Source organism: Stigmatopora argus, chromosome 12, assembly GCF_051989625.1.
Source record: "Stigmatopora argus isolate UIUO_Sarg chromosome 12, RoL_Sarg_1.0, whole genome shotgun sequence".
Classification (NCBI taxonomy): domain Eukaryota; kingdom Metazoa; phylum Chordata; class Actinopteri; order Syngnathiformes; family Syngnathidae; genus Stigmatopora; species Stigmatopora argus.
Window position 1 is genome coordinate 14713043 of NC_135398.1, and position 22882 is coordinate 14735924.

The 22882-nt window shown below is 38.8% G+C and overlaps 1 protein-coding gene across 1 annotated transcript; it reads left to right on the forward strand.

Moving 5' to 3' along the window:
- Positions 1 to 4180: 4180 nt before the first annotated feature.
- tgm1l1 (transglutaminase 1 like 1) lies at positions 4181 to 22256 on the forward strand. Its single transcript, XM_077615335.1, has 14 exons — positions 4181 to 4277; positions 8847 to 9145; positions 9219 to 9410; positions 13249 to 13500; positions 14569 to 14687; positions 16169 to 16276; positions 16465 to 16642; positions 17551 to 17689; positions 19280 to 19472; positions 19568 to 19721; positions 20072 to 20356; positions 20851 to 21011; positions 21099 to 21235; positions 21313 to 22256. Exons 2-14 carry the CDS (start codon positions 8848 to 8850, stop codon positions 21455 to 21457), a joined length of 2361 nt encoding a protein of 786 aa, XP_077471461.1. The 5' UTR covers positions 4181 to 4277; position 8847; the 3' UTR covers positions 21458 to 22256.
- Positions 22257 to 22882: the final 626 nt, after the last annotated feature.

Below are 22882 nucleotides of genomic sequence, written 5' to 3' on the forward strand. Positions count from 1 at the left end.
TGATTATAACACACACCCCCAACTATTGGAATTAATTATTTTGCAAAAACCTGCGTGTTATATTCGAGTAATTACGGTAGTTAAATAATTTTTGTCAACAATAATAAAAACTTTTAATAATTTAAAACTGCAATTACTCCACGCGACCACCACATAGAACGGGGGCGCTGTTGCGAGATGAACGCTAGTTCCAGAACAACGCTTAGGTGAAGAAGAGGATGACAAGCAAACATGTTTTTAGGTTAGAAATAGAGGCATGAAGGCAAAAAAACAAAACATTTTCCTTACTTTTTAAAAAAAAACTTGTAAATACCTGTGGAAAGAGTAGCCTTATCGAAAATGTTATTAACCCGCTGTCCTCATTTGAAAACAGCTTGTAATATTTTTCTCACTTCATCAAGGTGGATCCCTATTCTATGTAAAATAAATGTTGCAAAAATCTAAAAATTGATATCTTGGGTAAAAATGGCTGAAGTTCATCCAACTTTTTTTTTTTTTTTTTTTTTGTAAATGGCCGTATATGACATAAATTTACAGTTTCTGTGAAGCTGAAAATTGTCTGCTGGCCACCAATTTAAGGTGTTCCCTGCCTGGTGCCCATAGTTGGCTGGGATAGCGTCCTGCACCCCACAACCCTTGAGAGGATAAGCTGTACGGAAAATAAATGAATGAATGAGCTGTTCTTGTCTATATTCAACATAGGGACAAGTTGGAGTGGTCAATCAACCCACTAGGTCGGGGGTCGGGAACCTTTTTGACAGAGAGAGCCATAAACAATTAATATTTTCTAATGTTATTTCTTGAGAGCCATTCTCGGAATTGAAAAGTAAAAATATATGAAAGTGTAATTTTTTTTTTTTTTGTCATTACATCACTTTTAATGTACAAAAAGTCTCTGATTTCTTTTGACAACATTGTTATGTGGTTGCTTACAAAATCAGTATCAATGATATCATGTATGCAGAAGAGTAATAAAAAACAAAATTATGATTAAAATAGGGGTACAGGTAGTGTCGACGCCGCAGTGATGCTCTTGTTAGTGCGTTCGGGACTCAGCTCTCTCACCAATGATTTCCATATTTTACCTCACAGGTTAGTGGAGAGCCATATGTACCCATGGAAAGAGCCACATATGGCTCCCGAGCCATAGGTTCCCTACCCCTGCACTAGGTTGTATGAAATGCTAAGAGACCAAAGAAAACCAATGAAAGCATGAGAAGAGCAGGGAATATCCACGCCGGAGGGGATCGAAGATTTGATTCCGGAACGGTGAGGTGATGATGATGATGTCGCTGATGATGTCCATCTTGACAATGACGTCGTTGATCGCTTACACACTCAATGTAACACAGATGTATCTTCCTTAATCTGAAGCTGGGTACAGCCTCTTTTATGTTTTTATGAAATATTTTCTGTGAAACATTTTTCTTTATTTATCGCCTAAAACTGGTATGGAGACCCTCTTTTGTTTTGATTATTTCATATAACAATGATCAAATTCAGTTTATCCTTCAAGTTTTATTTGATTTATCAAATACAGAATTTGACTGATTAGATTTTTTCATAGATTGCTTTGAATTGCATAACCATTGAGTGAGAACAATAGCCTTGTGCAATTCATGCACTCCTGTTTTGTCTGTTAATAATAATCTCCATAGCAACAACGCTACATAAATCATCAACTGATAACTGAATAAACACTGGAAATAATTATGATTCGTAAGGATTACTCAAAAGTATACAGACACGTTTCATCACACCACTGAAAATCACACTCTCTTGATGTCATGTTGTTACGAATCATATGAATCATGACCTGCCAGTGCTAGGGGCGACAGATTCTTGAGAAATACAGTATTGTAGTATGTGACATGCTTATGTCAAACCACCACTATGTGGTGGAGGGACTTGGGCTTACGCTAAAGAGAAAACAAGATGGACTGTGGTGCAGTGGCAGCTATACTTAGGTGCAGTATTTGAAAATGGTGGGAGATTTGATTTAAATTTCTAATGTATGTGTGAGGTTTTGTGTTAAGGTGTATGTTTTTATTTTATTTCATGTGCATAAAACCCAGTGACAACCATAGTTTGATTTATTAAGAGTTCATTTCTAAAGGTTTTCCTTTGGATAATTTTAGCTCACCAAATAGTCAGTGGGAAACCATTTCCTTCTGTTGTCAGCTCACAGATGAATAGGGAGCCCAATTCATCCTTTATGTTTCCACTCACGTAGTCTGCTCACCAAGCTGTGAATGTTGACCCTGTCGTTCATCACACTGCTTGCTCTTGGTTCAGCACACTCTGTCCAACTTGACATGCACTGGTGCTTTTGAATTTTATAATAAGCCTCCAATTTTGTTAAAGAAATGCTTACTTGCAAGAACAAGTAAAAGCATATGCAAAACTAGTATAATTAGCATGAGCTTTGGAAAAATACACACACAAAGGTTACTTTTACAGTGTGTACAAGTTTGAGTCACACTCTGTGATTTTTGAAGCAAGTGTAATCATGCCAATAAAGGTTTGGCATCGGGTACAAAGAGCTTAAGGCATGGTGTCAAAGTGGTGGCCCGGGGGCCAAATCTGGCCCACCGCATCATTTTGTGCGGCCCAAGAAAGTAGATCTTGAGTGCCGACTTTCTGTTTTAGGATCAAATTAAAATGAAGAGTATAGATGTATATTAAATTTCCTGATTTTCCCCCTTTTAAATCAATAATTGTAATTTTTTAATCAATTTTTTCTGTTTTTAGTTCAAAAATCATTTTGTAAAATCTAAAAATATATTTTTAAAAAAAGCTAAAATAAACATTGTTTTAGATCTATAAAAAATTGAATATTCAGAGCTTTTAACCCAGTTCTTTTAATCCATTTATTAAAAAAAATCTAAATATTATATCTAAAATGGTCCGGCCCAAATAAAATCGAGTTGACGTTAATGCGGCCCGCGAACCAACCCGAGTCTGACACCCTTGGCTTAAGAGAATTTGTGAATGCAACAACAATTCTATGTCTAAGTGTTTTTTTCTCATCATTTCATTTGCGTTCGTCTTACAGCATATCAAGTGTATATTTTCTGTATTTTAAACTGCGCACATAAAGTCTTTGTAAAATAAGTTTTGCACGTTTTGGCGTGATTGTAGGTATATGTATGTATGTATGTATATTTTGTGTATGTAGGTATATGTATATGTATATTTTGTGTATGTAGGTATATGTATATGTATATTTTGTGTATGTAGGTATATGTATATGTATATTTTGTGTATGTAGGTATATGTAAATGTATATTTTGTGTATGTAGGTATATGTATATTTTGTGTATGTAAGTATATGTATATGTATATTTTGTGTATGTAGGTATGTGTATATTTATATATGTATATATATATATATATATATATATATATATATATATATATATCAGCAACACGCTTATTTATTTATTAACTTATTTATTACCTATTTATGTATGTCTAAAATGTATTTTCCTGTATCTGTATTCTCACCCTCTTGCTACTGTGACAGTGAAATTTCTCGAATACAGGATGAATAAAGTTATCTAATCTAATATATTGAACTTTCAAATTACACCATTGTACTTTTTTATATAAAGGCAAAGATTTGTGATGGGGATGTTGATTTATACCTATATCAATTTTTTTCCACTGCCTTTTCTTATCTAGAACCGCAGGAAACATCTGATTCGAAACGTTTTATTATCCAAGTTTGGAGAAGTGAAAAGGTGAAAGGGAAGTTTATTAAAGTTTTACCAGGGAATTCCCTAAAGAATCCTGTCAAGAATACTGTTGCATAAAGCATCTTTTCTCTTTTTTTGTCAACTACAAAAGTTGTTTTATTTTAAGTATGTATAGTATCTCATCTCGTTTTCTGAACCGATTGATCCTCACTAGGGTTTTACTCCAAATAAAACTGTGTATTTGCATGGCAGGAGTTGTTACATATAGTAATTTTCTCTTACGTCTCCCCCAGATTAGTTTTCCCACACCCCCATGTGACTACATGTGCATTCTTACCCTGCGCGCCCAGATAGTGCTGAGTACTGAAAAGGAACTTCTTGGTGAGGGAAGGAGAAACTTCAGCCACGCAATGTGGGGCGGAGTGTGTTAGAGTGGGTGTGTGAGAGTTTAAAAACCCATGCATTACATTCCTGTACTCTCATTCAGTAATCTGTGCAAGTAGTAGAAAAGGGAGAAAGTTCCTAAAACTTCTTGAAAAGATCAGGAGGCTTTTCATCACTGATCTTCACACAGAAAAAGTAAGACTTCCTTTTCCTTCCCTTATTCGTGACTAGAAGAGAAGAGTAAATAAAAGTTTCCTTTCCCACAAAAGAGAGGGAAAGCCTTTAACCTCTGATAGTTTTCAGCGGGTTTGCCTTAAAAAAAACAGAGAAATTAGAAATTTTCAGACAAATAGGAAAATAGCCTGTTCTAGCTTTAAAATAGACTATGAAGCTGAACCTTATCTGATCACAAGCTACATTAGTTTCATATGATTTCCACATCAATTATCTAATGAAGAAGAGGCTTTCACATCACACAAAAAATGTTGTCACATGATTATAGTGAAAGTTGTTTTTTTGTTTTTTTTAACCAACTGACCTCTTGCATGCTGGCTATTAGTCAGCACATGACCTCTGTCTTCCCTGATTTTGCAGGATGCAATACTACATCCAGTGGGTTTCATATGACAGTTTATCCAATTTGTTGCGTTTGTTAGTTTGTACATGAGAATAATACACAAACAAGTACAATTTCTGTCTTTGGCTGTTGTCGCTTAGGGACAACAAAACAGAGCCTGACTTTTAGGCGCTTATCTCTGGGTCCAGTATGCATTCCAACTGTGGTGCCATGCCAACACAAACTCGCTGATCAGAGAAGATGGAGTGGGCGCGCAAAGACAAATAAAGGAACAAGTGACAGTCTAGTGATGGGCAGAGAAAAGAATATATGATAAAATCCATTTAAATATACTGTAATTTTGGTTGGTAAATCAAATCCTATCAGTCGACTTTTTACATAAAGTGGCATCAGATAGGTAGCCCGGTGGACGAGTGGTTAGCGTGTCAACCTCAGTTCTAGGGTCGAAGGTTTGATCCCAGGTGGGTCCTCACTCTGTGGAGTTTGGATGTTTTCACCGGACTTACGTGGGTTTTTTTCTGGGTACCCTGGTTTCCTCTCATGTCCCAAAAACATGCAGGGTAGGCTGTTTGAACACTCTAAATTGCCCCTAGGTATGAGTGTGAGCATGAATGGTTGTCCGTCGCCTTGTGCCCTGAAATTGGATGGCCGCCAATTCAGGGCATGCCCGCCTGGTGCCTATAGTTAGTTGGATAGGCTCCAGCACACCCGCAGCCATAGGGAGGATAAGCGGTTCAGAAAATGAATGAATGAAAGGCATGGATTGCCCGAGGACACAAGAGAAGAGGTACCAACAAGTGAAAGCAATGGGTGATCACAAGAACAAGTGAAAAAGAGGGAAAAAGCCAAAGAAGAATCAAAAGCCGCAAATGACTCAAAAAGAACTCAAATCGAACAGAAATATATCAAGACAAAAATCAATACATTATTAGTAATTATTCAACATTTATTGGAAGGTTTTGCAACATGAAAACATATCTATCTACAACATGGCAAACAATAACAAAGTAAGTTTTAAATGCGCCTATTTGATTTGATTTCTACAGCCTACTCTTTAACATCCCAATTTCCAAAACAGGAGGGGAATACAATCTTCATGCTTGCTGGACCACCAAGTTTGTTTTTTGGGTGCGGTTATCCTTTTTGGAATGACTCCGACTCCATGTGTTTCTCCTAAAAACGTCTTAAAGACAATGTCACTAGGAGACACACCATCATTACACCGGACATCTGAACTCTCATAATCATCGGTATCATTATGCAAAATGACGATATTGCTTTCTTCTGAGCTACTTCACACATTTGTTTTCTGCTAGGTTTTTTTGCGTGTGTGTGTGTTTGGTTTGAGAGTTTTGAGTTTTTTTCCTTTTGTACTCTGAATTAGTGGCCAACCAATCGGAGGGCACAAAGAGACAGAAAATCATTCAGGCTTCCACTCGTACCTAGGGACAATTTAAAGTAGTTAAGCAGCCTCCAAAGCATGTTTTTGGCATGTGGGAAGAAACCAGAGTACCCGGGAAATAGATGCAAACTCCACACCTTACCCTATGCTGAGCTGTGCCCTTAACTTTAACCCTTAACCATATAACTTGACAAGCACTGTCTTTGTTTAAAAGAAGGGTGTTGTGCCTGTTTGATTTTCATGCTAATAATTAATAGTACATTGACTGGAACTTTCTCTCAGTTCACCTAAAGAGGTAAACAAGAGGAACAGTGGCATTTCCTACTTTCTTGGAAATATTTTGCAATATGTTAAACAAATATCACAAGTTTTAAAGTCCTTTAGAAGCCACTGGGGGGGAAAAGATGAGATTTGAGGAAGAATAGGGGCTGTAGCCATGCAACAGTGGTCTTTGATAACTATGGTTGACTTAGAGCAGGGGTCCCCAAACTTTTTCTTGTGAGGGCCACATAACTTTTCCCTTCTCTGAAGGGGGGCCGGTGTCAGTTTGTAACAGAAAAAGTGTGACGATCGTAGGGGAGCTTATTTTTTTTTTATTGTTTTCCAGAAAGCCACACATAACCAAATAACCCTTTCCAGGTTCTTTACAGAAAAAAAGTCAGGAAACATATAACACTATTAATGAAATAAATAATAACTAAATTACCCTCTCTGAGTTCTTCACAGAAAAAACAGGAAATAAATAACACTATTTATGAAATAAATAATAACTAAATAACTCTCTCTGGGTTCTTCATAGAAAAAAAAGCCATGGAACATTAACTTTCTGTTGTGCCATGCACAATCTTCTCCCTTTGCTCTGAAGTTTATGCACGACACCACAACCGTCATTACAGAATCCCACGTCAACATTTTGCAGCACAGTGCTTGGTGGTGAATTTGGCAGTGGACTCGTAGCGGGGCGGTGAGACCCCTTTTTTCCAACTCCCGGTTCATGCGTCCCATTATTAGACCGTGAGTTTCGGCCACCATGCTAGGAGCCCCGTCAGTCGTGATGCTAGCTAGCTTTGACCAGTCCAGGTCCAACTTCTCCATGGTTTGGCACACTTTGTCAAAAATATCCTCTCCCATTGTAGTCCCTTTGAGACTTTGGAGGGCTGCCAGATCCTCGCAAATCTCAAAGTTTGCGCTAACTCCACGAATAAAAATGAGCAGTTGCGCTGTGTCTTGCACGTCCGTGCTTTCATCCAGTGCTAATGAAAAAAAGTCAAATTATTTCGTCTTCTGCTGCAGCTGGGCATATACATTACTCCCGATTTCTTCAACGCGTCTGGTCATTGTACTCACCGACAGACTTACGGCATTAAATGCATCTTTCTTCTCGGGACACACCTCCTCCGCGACAGTATCCATACATTTCTTAACAAACTCTCCGTCAGTGAAAGGCTTACCGCTGCTTGCTATCAATTTAGCAACCCAAAAGCTGGCCCGAACGGATGCCTGGTTCTGCTGAGATAGTAGTCCACTTTTTCGCTTTGAGTTTGTCTGCTCGTATTTGGCCTTGCAATCTATCGTACTTGTCTTTGTGACGGGATTCATCGTGTCGGCAAAGATTGTATTCTTTGAATACCGCCACCGTCTCTTGACAAATGAGACAAACAGCCTTTTCTTTGCATTGAACAAAAAAATAATCGTTTGTCCACTCCAGGTTAAATACCCTGCATTCTGAATCAATTTTTCTCTCACCTAACTTTTTCGCCATTATTCCGTTCTCAAACAGGTTGCAGTTTTAATATGCTTGAATAGTCCGCGATGGTCCCAGGGCTCCGCCCTCACCTGCGATCGTCCAGATGTCTCGGTAACACTGCTCGTGCATGCAACGGTGGACGTGCCCGCATGCATCAAAGGGAAACACTCTCCCCGCGTGTGTCACCAAAGAAGCAATGCGAAGCCCCGCTTCACTGGGATGATTTGTGGGCTCAGCAGGGGTGCAATGAACCAAACACAAGATTAAAATGTCCCAGTCTTCAAGGCCAAATAGGAAAAAAAATCCGACAGCGTCTCTGGTATTGTTCAGAGGGCCGGTCCAAATGTGCCGGCGTGCCGCATCCCAAAAAAATAAAAAAAAAATAAAAAAAAATAAAATAAAAAAAATTAAAAAAAAATCCGATAGCGTCTCTGGTATTGTTCAGAGGGCCGGTCCAAATGTGCTGGCGGGCCGTATCCGGCCCGCGGGCCGTAGTTTGGTGACCCCTGACTTAGAGTTTAAACTTTGGTGTGCATTGCTCGAAGGTGTGTGAGTGCTGGTTTAGTGAAAATTCAATTGCAGTAAAAGCAAGAACAATGATGGCATAAACAAACTCCAAATTGTTTACATAAAGATGTGTTGCATTTCTCATTGTGTGTTACTTCAACTCATTACGTCTCATGTGTGTTTAACAAGAGTCAACAGAACTCCACTGGTTATTTCATATTTTACTCATCTTGATCTAGTACTGTTTTATTGTATTTAATTATATTAATGTGGCTTTTAGGACTAGATGAAGAAAAATCATTATATGAGAGAGCACATGAAAGAAGTCAAAATAGTCATTGCTCGCTTTGGCTTTGTTCTTGTGTTCTGAAACTGTGTAATGCAATAACTGGGGGCAAGGGGGGCATTATGTTGGGACTGAAATGTTGGTTCATGATAGAAAGAACAGAAGATGATTCTTATTAATTACATGGCTTTCTATTCTGATTGTCACATATTGTGAATGAAATAAATTTATGTTTGTATACGTAGAATGCCAGGTGAAAGGCTGACAGTCGGACGCACTTCAGATGTCGGGCGCTTTCCTGGTGCAGCCCCGCCGACCAGGGTGGAGTTGTCCATTCACAAGGAAGGGGAAAAAACACAAGACAGCGCTTGCCGTCGCTGGTTTAGGAAAATGTGGCCATGCTGCTGTAAATGCCAAAATAGCTCAACCTATGACATCACTGATAAGGTGGAATTGGTAAACGCTCCCACCCCAATCCCAGACCTTGATGGGCCAAAGCATGAAAATGGAAAAAAAGAAAACGGAGAATCAAGGGAAATGGAAGGTAATGTCCGTCATCTCTTGCTGTCAATTAACATATGGGAAACGTTGAAGTTATTTCCATCCTTTGTCCACAGTCATGAGGTTGTCTGTGTCTTCTGTGGATCTGCTGAGCTACAAAATGGGCAAGAACAGACAGGAGCACCATACTAACTTGTACCACACAGAAGACCTGGTCATCCGTAGAGGACAGAGCTTCCAAATAGAGATAGAGCTCAACAGGCCCTTCAATGCTGAAACTGACAAACTGCATCTGGATCTGAGAACAGGTACGAGTTCAATTGTATAACCCAGGGGTGTACAAACTTTTCCCTCCCAAAGTCCCTTTCAAAAATACCAAATGATGCAAGGGCCTGCTTGAAAACCTTTCATTTTTATTTGTTAAACAGAAGGCTGGATCAGGTAAAAAAAAAAGTTGTTTAAAATGTATTAGTTTTTCGCTCAATGCCTACCATGCCACTTAAAATCGATTTGACGTCTACACATGAAATGGCAGTGAATGAGTTAAGGGTTACACGCAACAAAATACTGAAATTCTACAGTTTTCTACATCAATTTTAATATGACAGCCAGGTGGATGAGTGGTTAGCGTGTCGGCCTCATAGCTTTGGGGTCCTGGGTTCAACTCCAGGTCGCTCCACCTGTGTCGAATTTGCATGGTCTCTCTGGGACTGCATGGGTTTTCTCTGGGTACTCCGGTCTCCTCCCACATTCCAAAAACATGCATGGTTGGCTGATTGGACTCTCTATATTGCCCCTAGTTATGGGTGTGAGTGTGAGAATGGTTGTCCGTCTCTTCGTGACCTGCGATCGGCTGGCCACTGATTCAAGGTGTCCCCCGCCTCTGGCCCGAAGTCAGCTGGGATAGGCTGCAGCACCCCCCGTGACCCTAGTGAGTAAGCGGTGCAGAAAATTAATGAATGTTTTCACTCTAAGAGGAAATGGAGATGCACTTTTTAAATGATTGACTCCAGCTAGTGTCAAAATTGTGAGGAGTGCAACAGAATGTAAACTGAAATTAAGCTTTTCTGCAATCTATAATCAATGATATTTCATCACTAGCTGTGGGCCAATAAAAAATAAGCCCTCGCACCGCTTCAACAACAGTCACTACGTTAACATGTGATCAATATCCAGCTTAAAGTAACAATTTTATACCACTTCCATTTTTAAAAGGTTCAGAATACCTCCTTTACATGTATGAACCCACAGGGTTACTCCTTCCGTACAGGACATTGTTATCAACTAGGATATCCTTCTACAGACAGACCCTATTTTTATGCAAGGTTCAAATCTAGAGAACTGCAAGTCAGCAGCAGAAAAGAAAAGGCGGGGTTTTTAGACCACCGTGTTTTAGTCATTTTCTGGAAAAACGAAAGCATGTGCTTCAAAAACATGTGGTTACCCTGCGTGTCTTGCCAAATCAACATAAAACCAGCAAGCTTGTTTGCGCTACTCATTCTCTACCTCTGTGAAGAAAAGGATTTGCTGACTGACTTGGTAGGTATAAGTACAACTATTTATCTAATGGGCAGATGTTCTTAACTTGGCAAGGGAGATCTGCGCTATGAAATGGGGATTTGAAGACCGCCACCCATCCCAATCGCTCATGTTCGTGTGCCCCACTATTTTTTTTCAGGATTTGGGGCAATGTTATTGAGAAATTTTCCATTTAACCAGAACAACATTTGTGAAATCAGAGTTCATGGTCAGGAGATTATCTTCCCTTTCCATTTGCATTCTGCATCTACGATGCAAGTAAGACTTGTGACTTCATGTCAGGGTGTTAGGTTAGTACATATTTAACAATTGTTAATTTTATTAATCAATTATTTACATGTTTTACTAAAGACACTAAAGGCACTGACCTAACTTTAATCGATTATCATTATTATTATTTCATGTTTCAAAAGCGTACTGTTGGAGGGAGCCTCAAAAGGGACCTGTCCGACCTGTCCATTTTTCATGTAAAACATGCTGTAAAACACGAAAAACATAAGTGGACAGAGCTACTGCCACTTGCTGCCGCTTAAACGGCGCCATCATGGGGAAAGGGGTAAAAAAAAAAAAAAAAAAAAAAAAAAAAAAAAAAAAAAAAAAAAAAAAAAAAAAAAAAAAAAATAAATAAATAAATAAATAAATAAATTACTGCGCGCCATATGATTGCTGCTGCGCAGCGAAGACGAGAGTAGTGCGCAATTGCGCACGCGCGCAGCTTAGAGGGAACACTGATGCCAATGCTGTTTAAAATAAAAAAGCTCTGGTGACATCACAGGGTTTGGATTCCTCCCAGAATTCTAACAGCTTCCAGACGTTGGGACCTCCTCTGATTCTTGCAGGCTGCATATTACAATGATCTTCTACACTCTATGGAATGATGTTTATTGCATCACAACCAAAAAATTAGAAAATCCACACCCATAACAGCTGTTTGAATTTAAGGATGTCAAATTCAAACAACTTTCCAATCTGTATCTGCTGAGAAAGGACTTCTTCCGAGTAAAGAGAAGCTTTGTATACTGTGGCTTGACAATCCGTTATTTGTCAAAACTGGGTTAACGATACTGAGTCTGAAATGACATAACAGAAGCAGTCCAAACAACTTCCTTGCAAAGAGTGCTGGACAGTGTGGGCGCATAGTTAACTTGCTCGAATCACTTTAGGCCTTTGTGTTCCTTCAATTATGTAAAGTAAACACTTTTTTTCTTCTTGAACTGCTCTGACGCACAATTTAAGTATAACTGACTGTCCACTTTGCATTTTTTTTTCACTATAACCCACTAGTTTTTATGCTCACTTTGAACTCTGCGTCTAATAGTCAAGTTTGGTTTATTTTGGGATATATATTTAAGCCAATTAGCTACATCTCTTTTGGTGTAAATATCACATAAGTAATGTGGATATACATGCATCTTATAGTTCAGTGCTGCTTATATATATGATCAAAGAACATTTTCTTGGAAAATTTGGAGGGTGCAGCTTATAGTGGGAATTTTGTCTGATATATTATTTTCTGAGACATGGTAGATCAAGGGTGTCAGACTCGGGTTGGTTCGCGGTCCGCTTTAACGTCAACTTGATTTCACGTGGGCCGGACCATTTCAGATATAATATTTAGATATTTTTTTATTAATTTATTAAAAGAACTGGATTAAAAGCCCTGAATATTCAGTTTTTTATAGATCTAAAACAATGTTTATTTTAGCTTTTTTAAATCTATTTTTAGATTTTACAAATACATTTTTGAACTAAAAACACAGAAAAAATGGATTAAAAATTACAATTATTGATTTAAAAGGGGGAAAATCAGGAAATTTCATATACCTCTATACTCTTCATTTTAATTTGATCCTAAAACAGAAAGTCGGCACTCATGATTTACTTTCCAGGGCCACACAAAATAATGCGGTGGGCCAGATTTGGCCCCCGGGCCGCCACTTTGACACGTGTGGTTGATTATAAGATGTCTATCACAAAATAAGATTTAGTAGATCTTGCAAAAAGAATTTAACCACCCGCGTTATGAATGGTATTCAATAAATAGCACTTTCCTTAGCTAACATTTTTTCAAACTACAGTATTTTATTGTGTGGTACTCACTTTGTTTAGGTAAGGATATCTTATCAAGAGTCCATTGTTCTAGATAAGATTTCTTAGAATACACCACTACCCAACCTCTCCATTGCAGTTTTATTTAAAGAAAAAAAAATCAATGAAATACGGTCTCCTTTATTTTCCTCTGTTGTTGCTTCAAGTTTGAGAGTTCCAGGGTCGCCTTGCAAAAGGTGTGTCATAATCCTGTCATTTAATTTTGAATTCCAATAAAAAGAGATGTTTTATTAGACAGTGCTGAAGATTAATTTAAAAGGTAATTTATATCCCTCGTATCTGTACACCGATCAAATATGATTCAATAGATAGATTTCATGGAATGGCATTCATTCTGGGAAATTCACTTTATCACCAAGACTTCAGATGAGTAAGGGTCCAAACTGGATGACCTCCAAGAAAACTCAACTTGTAATATTATACTGAAAAGAGCTGTTTTACTGTAACTTTTTGAACACTGTGATTCACTTTGCTTGACGTGTAAAACTTTCATTGTAGGTCCACTACCACTTGTGTCCAAAGGGACCCATGTCATCATCCCACTTGTGGGTACTTTGGACAATAAACAGTGGGGGGCTAAACTTGAAGAGCAAAATGACAACAAGGTTAAGTTGTCAATCAACACTTTGGCCAGTGCTGTGGTTGGTCTTTATGGTTTGACAGTCACAACTTCCTCCCTGAAAGACGAAGCTATGAATACTTATACGTCCAGCAAGAACATAATCATCCTCTTCAATCCCTGGAGTCAAGGTAAGATGCTCAAAAATGTGATTGAGTCATGTAGCAATGAAGACAAAATGTTTTCACTTCCTCTGTCTTACCATAGTAACGCATAGAACATCAGCATACAAGTTTACACAGTTAGACAGTAGGTCATAACCTTTCCAGTCAATTCTACTTCCTCTGAGAATTCAATAATTCTCTTCCACCCCAGTGTTGGCCCATCTGCCGACCTGACCACAACACACATGTTTTCACTTAAGAGACCTTGCCTTGTCCCTATCCTCCTTTTTGTGTTTGTTCAAACTTAGTAAACTTTCGAAATATTCAATTAGAATTGAAAAACAAGATTTATCGTTGCAAAATACAGAGCTCCTGCAAGATGTTAAGGTTCTTGTTTTACTCCATCCTCCCCCACCCTTCTCTTACTACTCCTCCCCAATCACATAACTTCCCCTCTTTCTCTTCGCTGTCCCTCATGACTGAAAGCCTCTTCCTTCCACTTTTTTTTTGCCATGAAAACTTAATTTTACGGCTCCTTCTTTTCAATCTTTCTTTTTTTTATGTTCCCCGCCCATTGTAGCAACAATAAGAAATACAAATGTCTGGAATAAAATGGGACATGCGCAGGAGCACAGGACCAACAATCAACTCTGCTCTGGCAGCATGTGGTCTATGTTTAGGACTATTTCCTGGCCCTGTTGAAATTCTTATATTTTCGGTTTAAAGAAAGCACATTCTTGAGTGATTAAGTCACCGTCAAAGTGAATAGACCGTCCATTCTGGGCCTTTTTCAGAGAAAGGGGGAGGAATGCAGAAATCATGACCAATCATGAAGGACAAACTTAATAATTTATTAATTCATTCATTTTCTGTTTCGCTTATCCTCACAAGGATTGTGGGGGGGGGGGGGGTGCTGGAGCCTATCCCAGCTGACTTTGGGCAACAGATTGGGACAACCTAGATTGGTGGCCAGCCAATCGCAGGGCACAAGGAGACAGACAACCATTTCCGCTCACACTCATACCAATGGGCAATTTAGAGGTTTTTTTTTTTTACTGTAGCACAAATACTATTCTGTATTGTGAACTCTTTTAGAGGACACTGTATTCCTGGATGATGAAAATGAGAGAAATGAGTATGTTTTGAACGACACTGGAAGAATTTATTATGGAACTGAGAAGCAAATTGGCGCTCGCACATGGAACTTTGGTCAGGTATGTACTAGTACTTCGTGCCATAATCATGGATCACTGTCCCCTATAACTGGAATTTCACATACTAACAAAACAACCTGTATATGTTGCACCCAAACTGACAGTTGTACCATTAGCAACATGACCAAATTGCCCCATGCTATCTTTGGAGTAAAAATCACAGTTAAAAGGGAAATAATGAAATAAAAATATAAAATTGTGAAAATAACAACACAGAAATCCACTTAAATTTTAACACAAGTAAAAAAATAAAATAAAAAATAAAAACATAATCCATTAAACTAGACGGGGCGCCACATGTAAACTTCGGGTAGCCACTCCCTTTTCACTACCCTAGGAGCCAATGTAGGATTACTAAAGGTACAGCAGCGGTCATCACACGACTGGCATACAGAAATTAACAACAGGCCCCAAATTTTCACAAAATAAAGATGGCTCTTGTGCAAGAACTGTGTCTTCCCTCCTGACAATATACTGTATGGACGGACCACATAACTTTGAAGATTTAGGAACGTCATTTCAACAAGACCAATCTGTGGTTGTCCCTTTGGATTATTAACAACACCATTGGGGGATGAGCCATTTCACGTTGGCGTCACGATGGATGGTGACCCTTCAACATTCATCATATGACAATTCCATTCTATTACAGCCCTCTAAATGTCCGCTATCTAATGGGTGGCCTCCTGGCAAGGCTGAACTTGCTCACTTGGAATGGCAGACATTCATCTTGGCTTGTTAGAGTATCTTGCATTATACAAATACGTTTTTTAACATGTAAAGGTTTTAGGGAAAGGACCTTCATTCGGGTCATCTCCGCCTCTGGAATTTGGGGTTAAAATTATCAAATATTTTATGCTCAAAATACAGGGTTTGTTTTTTCCTCTTCAACCTGTTGTCTGAAATAGATTTTTGATCATTTAAAACTGTGTTTTATAGAAACAAGCACTAATGTAATAAAGGCAGTGAATAATTTGAATATAATATTCATAGTATTGGATTATCATTATATTTTCTGGCCACTTTGATAAATGATTTAATTATGAATAGATAATTTTGAAATCAGTCATGACTGATTATGATTATTCTTCCATAATCCATACAACAACATCCTATGATAAAACTAAATTAACCCAATTGATTTTATACCAAATATGGATATCGTCTGACCAATTATAAAATGTATTAGATTTTAGTCAATTATCAGTTCACAGTTTCATTGATTATTCATTACAGATGTTGAGTATTCTACTGTAAAGTGTAAAACTAAAGCTGTACCGTATGCCCATTTCCAATCAATCCCCATCGATTTGACAGGAATGCTAGCTATTTTCATTTTGTCTGCAAAAGACAGTAGGAAATAAGTGATCACTCTTTCAAGTAAGTTTTAAATACACTGGTTAAATCAATGTCATTGATTTTTACCATGTTTATATTACTTCTTCAAATATTAAAATATGACAATCGTGCCTCCTCTGCAGTTTCAAGAGGGAATTTTGGAAGCATGTCTATTCGTTCTGGAAAAGAGCGACATGCCCCCATCTGGTCGAGGAGATCCTATTAATGTTGTTAGGGTCATATCAGCCATGGTAAGTAAATTTTACTCATCAAAATATTGTTTTAGAAGAAATATTATAAACAGTATTAACAGGCAAACTTTCACAATTACCATTAATTATGTTTTGTAATTTGTCTTATACATTTTGCCCATCAGAACTTTGAGGATAATATAACATTATTAATATGATCATACATGCAATGCTACACATTTTTTTAGATAAATGCCCAAGATGATTATGGTGTTCTGATTGGAAACTGGTCTGGGGATTACTCTGACGGGGTCTCTCCAGCTGCGTGGAGCAGCAGCGTGGAGATTTTAAGGAAATACCATTCATCCAATGGAACCCCTGTGTCATATGGGCAATGCTGGGTCTTCTCCGGAGTTACAACTTCAGGTGAGTGTGTTTGCAAAAAAAATAAGTGTGAGCACATACTTTTTGTGTAATGATAGGATTGACCTCAGCAATGCCAGAATTCAGGTCTTTCAAGTCCGTTATCAAAGGGTCTGATTTATCTGTAGGCATTTTTATGCTTGTTGCAAATATACAATGCTTCCGAAAGAGTCATCACCTTATGGTGGTGGAGAGGTGTGTGTGTCCCAATGACCCATGGAGCTATGTTGTCTGGGGGAAAATCTTTAAATAAATCATCACATGTGGTATTTCTGAGATTCTGTATGAATCGAAAGGATCGTCTGATGGATTGCACATTCGGAAAGGGTGTTGTCTATACGTAGAAAAAATCAAAAAGGAGGTCACGTGAGCAGTTCAACCAGGAAGTGTGTCCGTAGCAGTCTAGTTTGTCATCCCTAGGTACGATGGCGGCACCCTGAGCGAGCAATCACAAAATTGTGCAACTTTTAGGTCCTTATTGTATGAGTAAAGTTTTGTATGAATTCCTGTTATTTCAAATGTAGTAAAGTCAAAGTCCCATTTTAGGGTTTCCAACTTGACAGATTTTTGGGACTTCTGTTCTCTGCCATGTTTTATTTAAAAGGGCTAAAAACAAATTGAGTGTGCATGAGCAAGTTCATAATAGCCAGATGACCTTAGCAGTGACTGCAATAACTCATTTACACCCCGGACACTTCACATTGACATTCCTATCATACCTTCTACTTTGGTCCCTCGTAAGGAAACATGTGTCACTTTCATTCAGCCAACAAATTAAAGCCTGCAGTACTTCTCCCAACCTCAGTTGAAATAAACATGTTTATTCTCAAAAATATTGACACAAAATTGAAATAAGCCCTCTTTATATATAATCAAACAACTAGATTAATCTTTTTTCTCAATATTTGCAGTACTCCGTTGTCTTGGGATACCTGCTCGCAGCGTGACCAACTTTCAGTCCGCACATGACACTGACGTGTCCCTCACAAATGATGTATATTTTGATGAAGATATGGAGCCAATTGACTACCTCAACAGTGATTCGATCTGGTAAGCTATGTAAAATGTTATGTGACGCGATCTGGGACATGCTGCAAAGAAAACTGTTCTGCTGCAAGATCCATAGTCATCAATTTCACTGTATATTTAGATTGCTCTAAACGACAGTGCCCTTGAACTCGAGGCAGGCAGTTGTCATGCACCTTCAGTTATCTGCACTTTATACTCAACTGGACTTAACTAAGTGTGCACTTAGAACTCATGAATATTCTCGTCTCAATAAAATTATGCTCATTCCATCACAGATTCAATATATCTAATCACTGACACTAGTTTGTCTTTTATTTAATTATTAAACTAATTCTGTTCATTTGGTGTAATTGAATATTTATTCATGCATACTCTGTACCACTTATAACAACAAACGTTGCAAGTGATTATCCCAGCTGACCAACCACTGCGGTCCTTCTGGCTTACCCAATTACAGGGCAAATATAGTCAAACATCTTTTCACAATGCAATCGCACCTCCGGAGGGTTCGGAGGGTTCAGTCAATGCTTAGCATGTATTTTGTTGGAATGTGAGAGGAAACGGGAGTAACCAGAGAAAACCCATGCAGGCATATGAAGAACATGCATACTCCACATATGAGGGTCATTGCCTGTGATTGAACCAATGAATTTCATTAGGCAAAGTGTTACTGATTTTAAAAAATGGTTTTGGATTATAGAGAGAAAGTAGGAAAAGAAAGAAGTTATACAAAAAAATAACTAAATATATAAAGTACAGGGCAGCCTGGCAGCTGAGTGGTTAGCGCCTCGGCCTCACAGTTCGATCCCAGGTCACTCCTCACTGAGTGGAGTTTGAATGTTCTCCCCTGGGCTTGTGTGGGTTTTCTCCGGGTACTTTGGTTTTCTCCCACATCCCAAAAACATGCAGGGTAAGCTTGTGCCCGGCGAATGGCTGGCCTCCGATTCGGGGTGGCCCCCGCGTCGTACCCATACTTAGCTGGGATAGGCTCCACAACCCCGCGCGACCCTAGTGAGGATAAGCCGTTCAGAAAATAAGTGAATATACCGCATATACTTCCTGGCGGCTTGGTGTCCGTGTGGCTAGCGTGTGGGGCACACAGTTCTGAGATCGAAGGTTCGCGCGGATTTTCTCTGGGTACTCCGATTTCCTCCCATTTCCCAAAGAAATGCAAGGCTGGTTAAACACTGTAGATTGTCTCTTGGTATGTGTGTGTGCGTGAGTGGTTGTCCGTCGCTTCATGCAAACTCCAAACAGGTGGACCAACTTGGATGTGAACCCACGTCCCCCACTGTGAGGCCGACACGCTAACCACTCAACTGCCGGGCCGCCCACAGACAAATATAAATGGAAATATTTTGTAGAAGTCATTACATTACATTACATATTAAGGAAAACAATTGCAGAGACACAACCGTTGGCATTGAGAACATTTTTTACTGTCTTTTTACCATTTGAAACAGAAGCTCTGAGGTCTGGCTGCAGCCTCTTGATCAGTGCAGTGCATACAATACCTCCCATACTGAAATTAAGTCCATTACCCTGCCACGGTTAAGTGTTATTGAGCATGTCTAGAATTAAATAAAAAATATTTCATTTCTACATATGTAGGAATTTCCATGTATGGAATGATTGCTGGATTGCCAGGCCAGACTTGCCCAATGGACATGGGGGCTGGCAAGCTGTTGACTCAACCCCCCAGGAGACAAGCCAAGGTACCTTCCGCTGTGGTCCCGCATCGGTCACTGCAATCCGCTCTGGCCAAGTCTACCTCAAACATGACACACCTTTTGTCTTCGCTGAGGTGGGCTCTTCTAAATTATGTCATTATACTTCATATAAAGGGTTAGTCAGCACTGGCTTGATAGTTTGCTGGTCGGAATTTTGCTCCTTTGCTAGGTCAACAGCGACAAGATTTACTGGCAAAGGAATCTCGATGGTACATTCAGCCAAGTCCATATCGAGAAGAAGGCTGTTGGCCACTGTTTAAGCACAAAAGCAGTTGGATCCGATGAGCGAGCTGACATCACTCATCTATACAAACATCAAGAAGGTACCAGTCTGTTTTACTCTTGTGTTATGTCCATGCAATTGTGTTCATGGCCTACATCAAACACTTTTATGTTTTAGATCCATTGGTACAGGGGTGGCCAAGTCCGGTCCTCGAGAGCCCCTATCCGGTCTGTTATCCATATCTCCCTCCACCAACACACCTGAATTAAATAATCTGGATCGGTATCAAGCTTCTGGACATCTTGCTGATGAGTTGATCATTTGAATCAGGTGTGGTAGAGGAGGGAGATGTGGAAAACAGACTGGATAGGGGCTCTCGAGGACTGGAGTTGGCCACCCCTGCATTAGAATATGTCAACCTCTGACTCATGCTTGTTCCTTTTTTTCCAGGCTCAGAGGAGGAGCGTATTGCCGTAGAGACGGCCAGTCGTTATGGTAGCAAGCCAGATGTTTACTCTAAGCCAATTGCAGAGGATGTCAGAGTAGAGGTGAAAATGGAGGGAGAGGGTCCCCGAATGGGAGCCGATGCCCAGCTGAGCATTATGGTGAAGAACTTGAGCTCTCAACCCCGCAGAACTACACTTCACAGCCAAGTGGCTGTCATGTACTACACTGGTGTTGTGAGGGGCATAATCAAGAAGGAACAGTTACCAGTAGAGCTTTTGCCCAATGAAGGTTGGTTATTACTCAGGTTTCTAATGTAAAATGAACCAAATAGGGCAGTATATACAATGTTTATGTTTATTCTTTAAATATTATAGATTTATTTATTATAGTGGAGGGTGTAGATTTTGCCGGAAGTCAAGTGCCAAAGGCGTCAGCTCCTAGTGACGCCAACGATAGGATAAGAGGATAAACTTCCATCATTTTGTTGCTAAGTAATTTTCCACTGTAAATTGTTCAATTACTACAAATGAGCTTAGTGCCTGTGAGAATTTCACATCAATGCCTGAAACTAACATTTGTTGCCAAGAAGATATCGCATTACACAGATGTGTGTGTAAATGTTGAAAAAACAACAATAGGCGCTGTAAAAATTCTGCCTCCTAGAAAACTGGTGAAACCATTGTTCACTTTCCAATAAGGATATTACAAGAATGATGACGGTGGCATACAGTGTCAGATTAATTTGAGCATTTTAAATGTCAGTCTTCTATGTCTATACACAGAAAAGATCATTGAATGGATTTTGCCTTATCAACAATACCAAAACCAACTGGTGGATCAGGCAGCACTAATGCTGACATTGTCTGGAAGAGTCAACGAGACCAAGCAAGTCTTGGCTAACCAGACCACTTTCCGGCTGCTAACACCTGATCTCAACATCACGGTCTGGCTTTTCACCATTTCTTCTTGATAGATTTAGTAGAAGTATTTCCAAAATCCTGGTATGTAAATCTTTTTTTATTCTTGACAGGCTCTGGGAAAAGCTGTTGTTGGTGAAGAAATGGCAGCCAGGATCACATTTACCAACCCACTGCCAAAAATGCTGAAGAGTGTTGTCTTCAGAGTGGAAGGACTGGGTCTGCAGAAAGGTCACGAAGTGTTTGTTGGGTAGGACCGCCTATCTATTTTCAACGACATTCAATACTTCTTCTTTTACTTGATTTTTAACTTGTCTTTTTTTTCAGTGACGTCAGTGGTCACGCCACCGTTACGCTAACAGAACACTTCATCCCAACCCAACCTGGGCCCAGGAAATTGGTGGCATCTCTTGATTGTAAAGAGCTAACACAAGTGCATGGAGTGGCAGACATCATTGTTCTTGAACAGTAAAAGGCTGCAGTTAACCTCTTGTTATATTCCTCACTGAAACCTAACACATATGTCAATTATTCTGTTAAAGCACATTGTAAATTGGATTTTGTACTGCATCAACATTTTTAAAATCTTGGATAAGATAATTTTTTATCAGTATATTATATTTTTGCAATTAAATACAGCACATTTATTTTTATTGAAAATATGTTGCATGTATTTCAGTTCACTCGGGATAATTATTATGATGTTCACTGAAGTTAGTAACTTAGTAAGCATTTTAATACTCTGTGTTGTCTAAGTATGTGAAACGTGTTATCAAACAAAGCAAACTTAACAATAGCTTGGAGGCAGTATGGAAATTTCAGACAAGGTAATTCCTCATCATTGACGTCAACTACTACATGACATCAATTATAAATATAGGACTGTGACTAATTATGTTATTTATTTCATTAAAAAGGACTGTGTTGTCCATTTGAATTGTATAGTCTACATCAGTACAATACTGGAAACACTCGTTTTTAGGATCAATTCCATCAGATATTGGTCTATATTTTGCTGCTTTCACTACAATGAAAGTATATACTATGTTTTTGTGCACACTAACAATGAAGTAAACATACTACTGTATGTATCACACTGTGCCATGTTGAGTGGGCTCATCCGGCAGAAATGATCTGGGTAAACACTAACTTTATTTGTTGATTTCAGAACTGAATATTTGTGAAGGAAACCGTTCCAGTATAACTTTACTATTTATTCTGATTGTGTTTTTGTTGTATTTGCTGATGATAAAACTAACTGAACACTGTAATGTTGAACTGACTTCTTCTTTGTCATCAGGCATGAGACATTAGACCGGTCCAAAAATTATAGAATATAATACAATTGCTATCCCAAAATCACCAGATTTTGGTTTCAGCCCTTGGTTTTTCTCTGCTGCAACTGTATAATATCCAATGAGTTTTAAAGCATTTGACCGAATAAAAGTAAATTGCCAGAAACAATTAAGTATTTACCTTCCTGCTTTGATAAGGAGCCCTATTATCAATATATCCAGCAATCCAGCTTCACAGCTTTGTACCAAAAGTGAATTTTGATTTATAATTATACTAGTTTATTCAATTATTTTTGGTCACTAAAAAACGAAAGACTCATTCAAATGAACATTACCATGATTTGGATAAACATACTCAAACTAAAGCTAAAATTGTATAGTTAAAAGACATCCTGTGTGTTTCATTTCTACTCCGTTGCTGTGGTGTTTAAATTTCAATTTCCCCAAATTTATGGATCTGACTGTATAAGGCAAGGGTGTCAGACTCGGGTTGGTTTGCGGGCCGCTTTGGTCGCCCGGACCCAAACAACCGGCGACAAAACAAGGTAAAACAACACGTTCTACGCATCAATCAAAGCCAACAGTGGCCCTGAGCAGTTTCA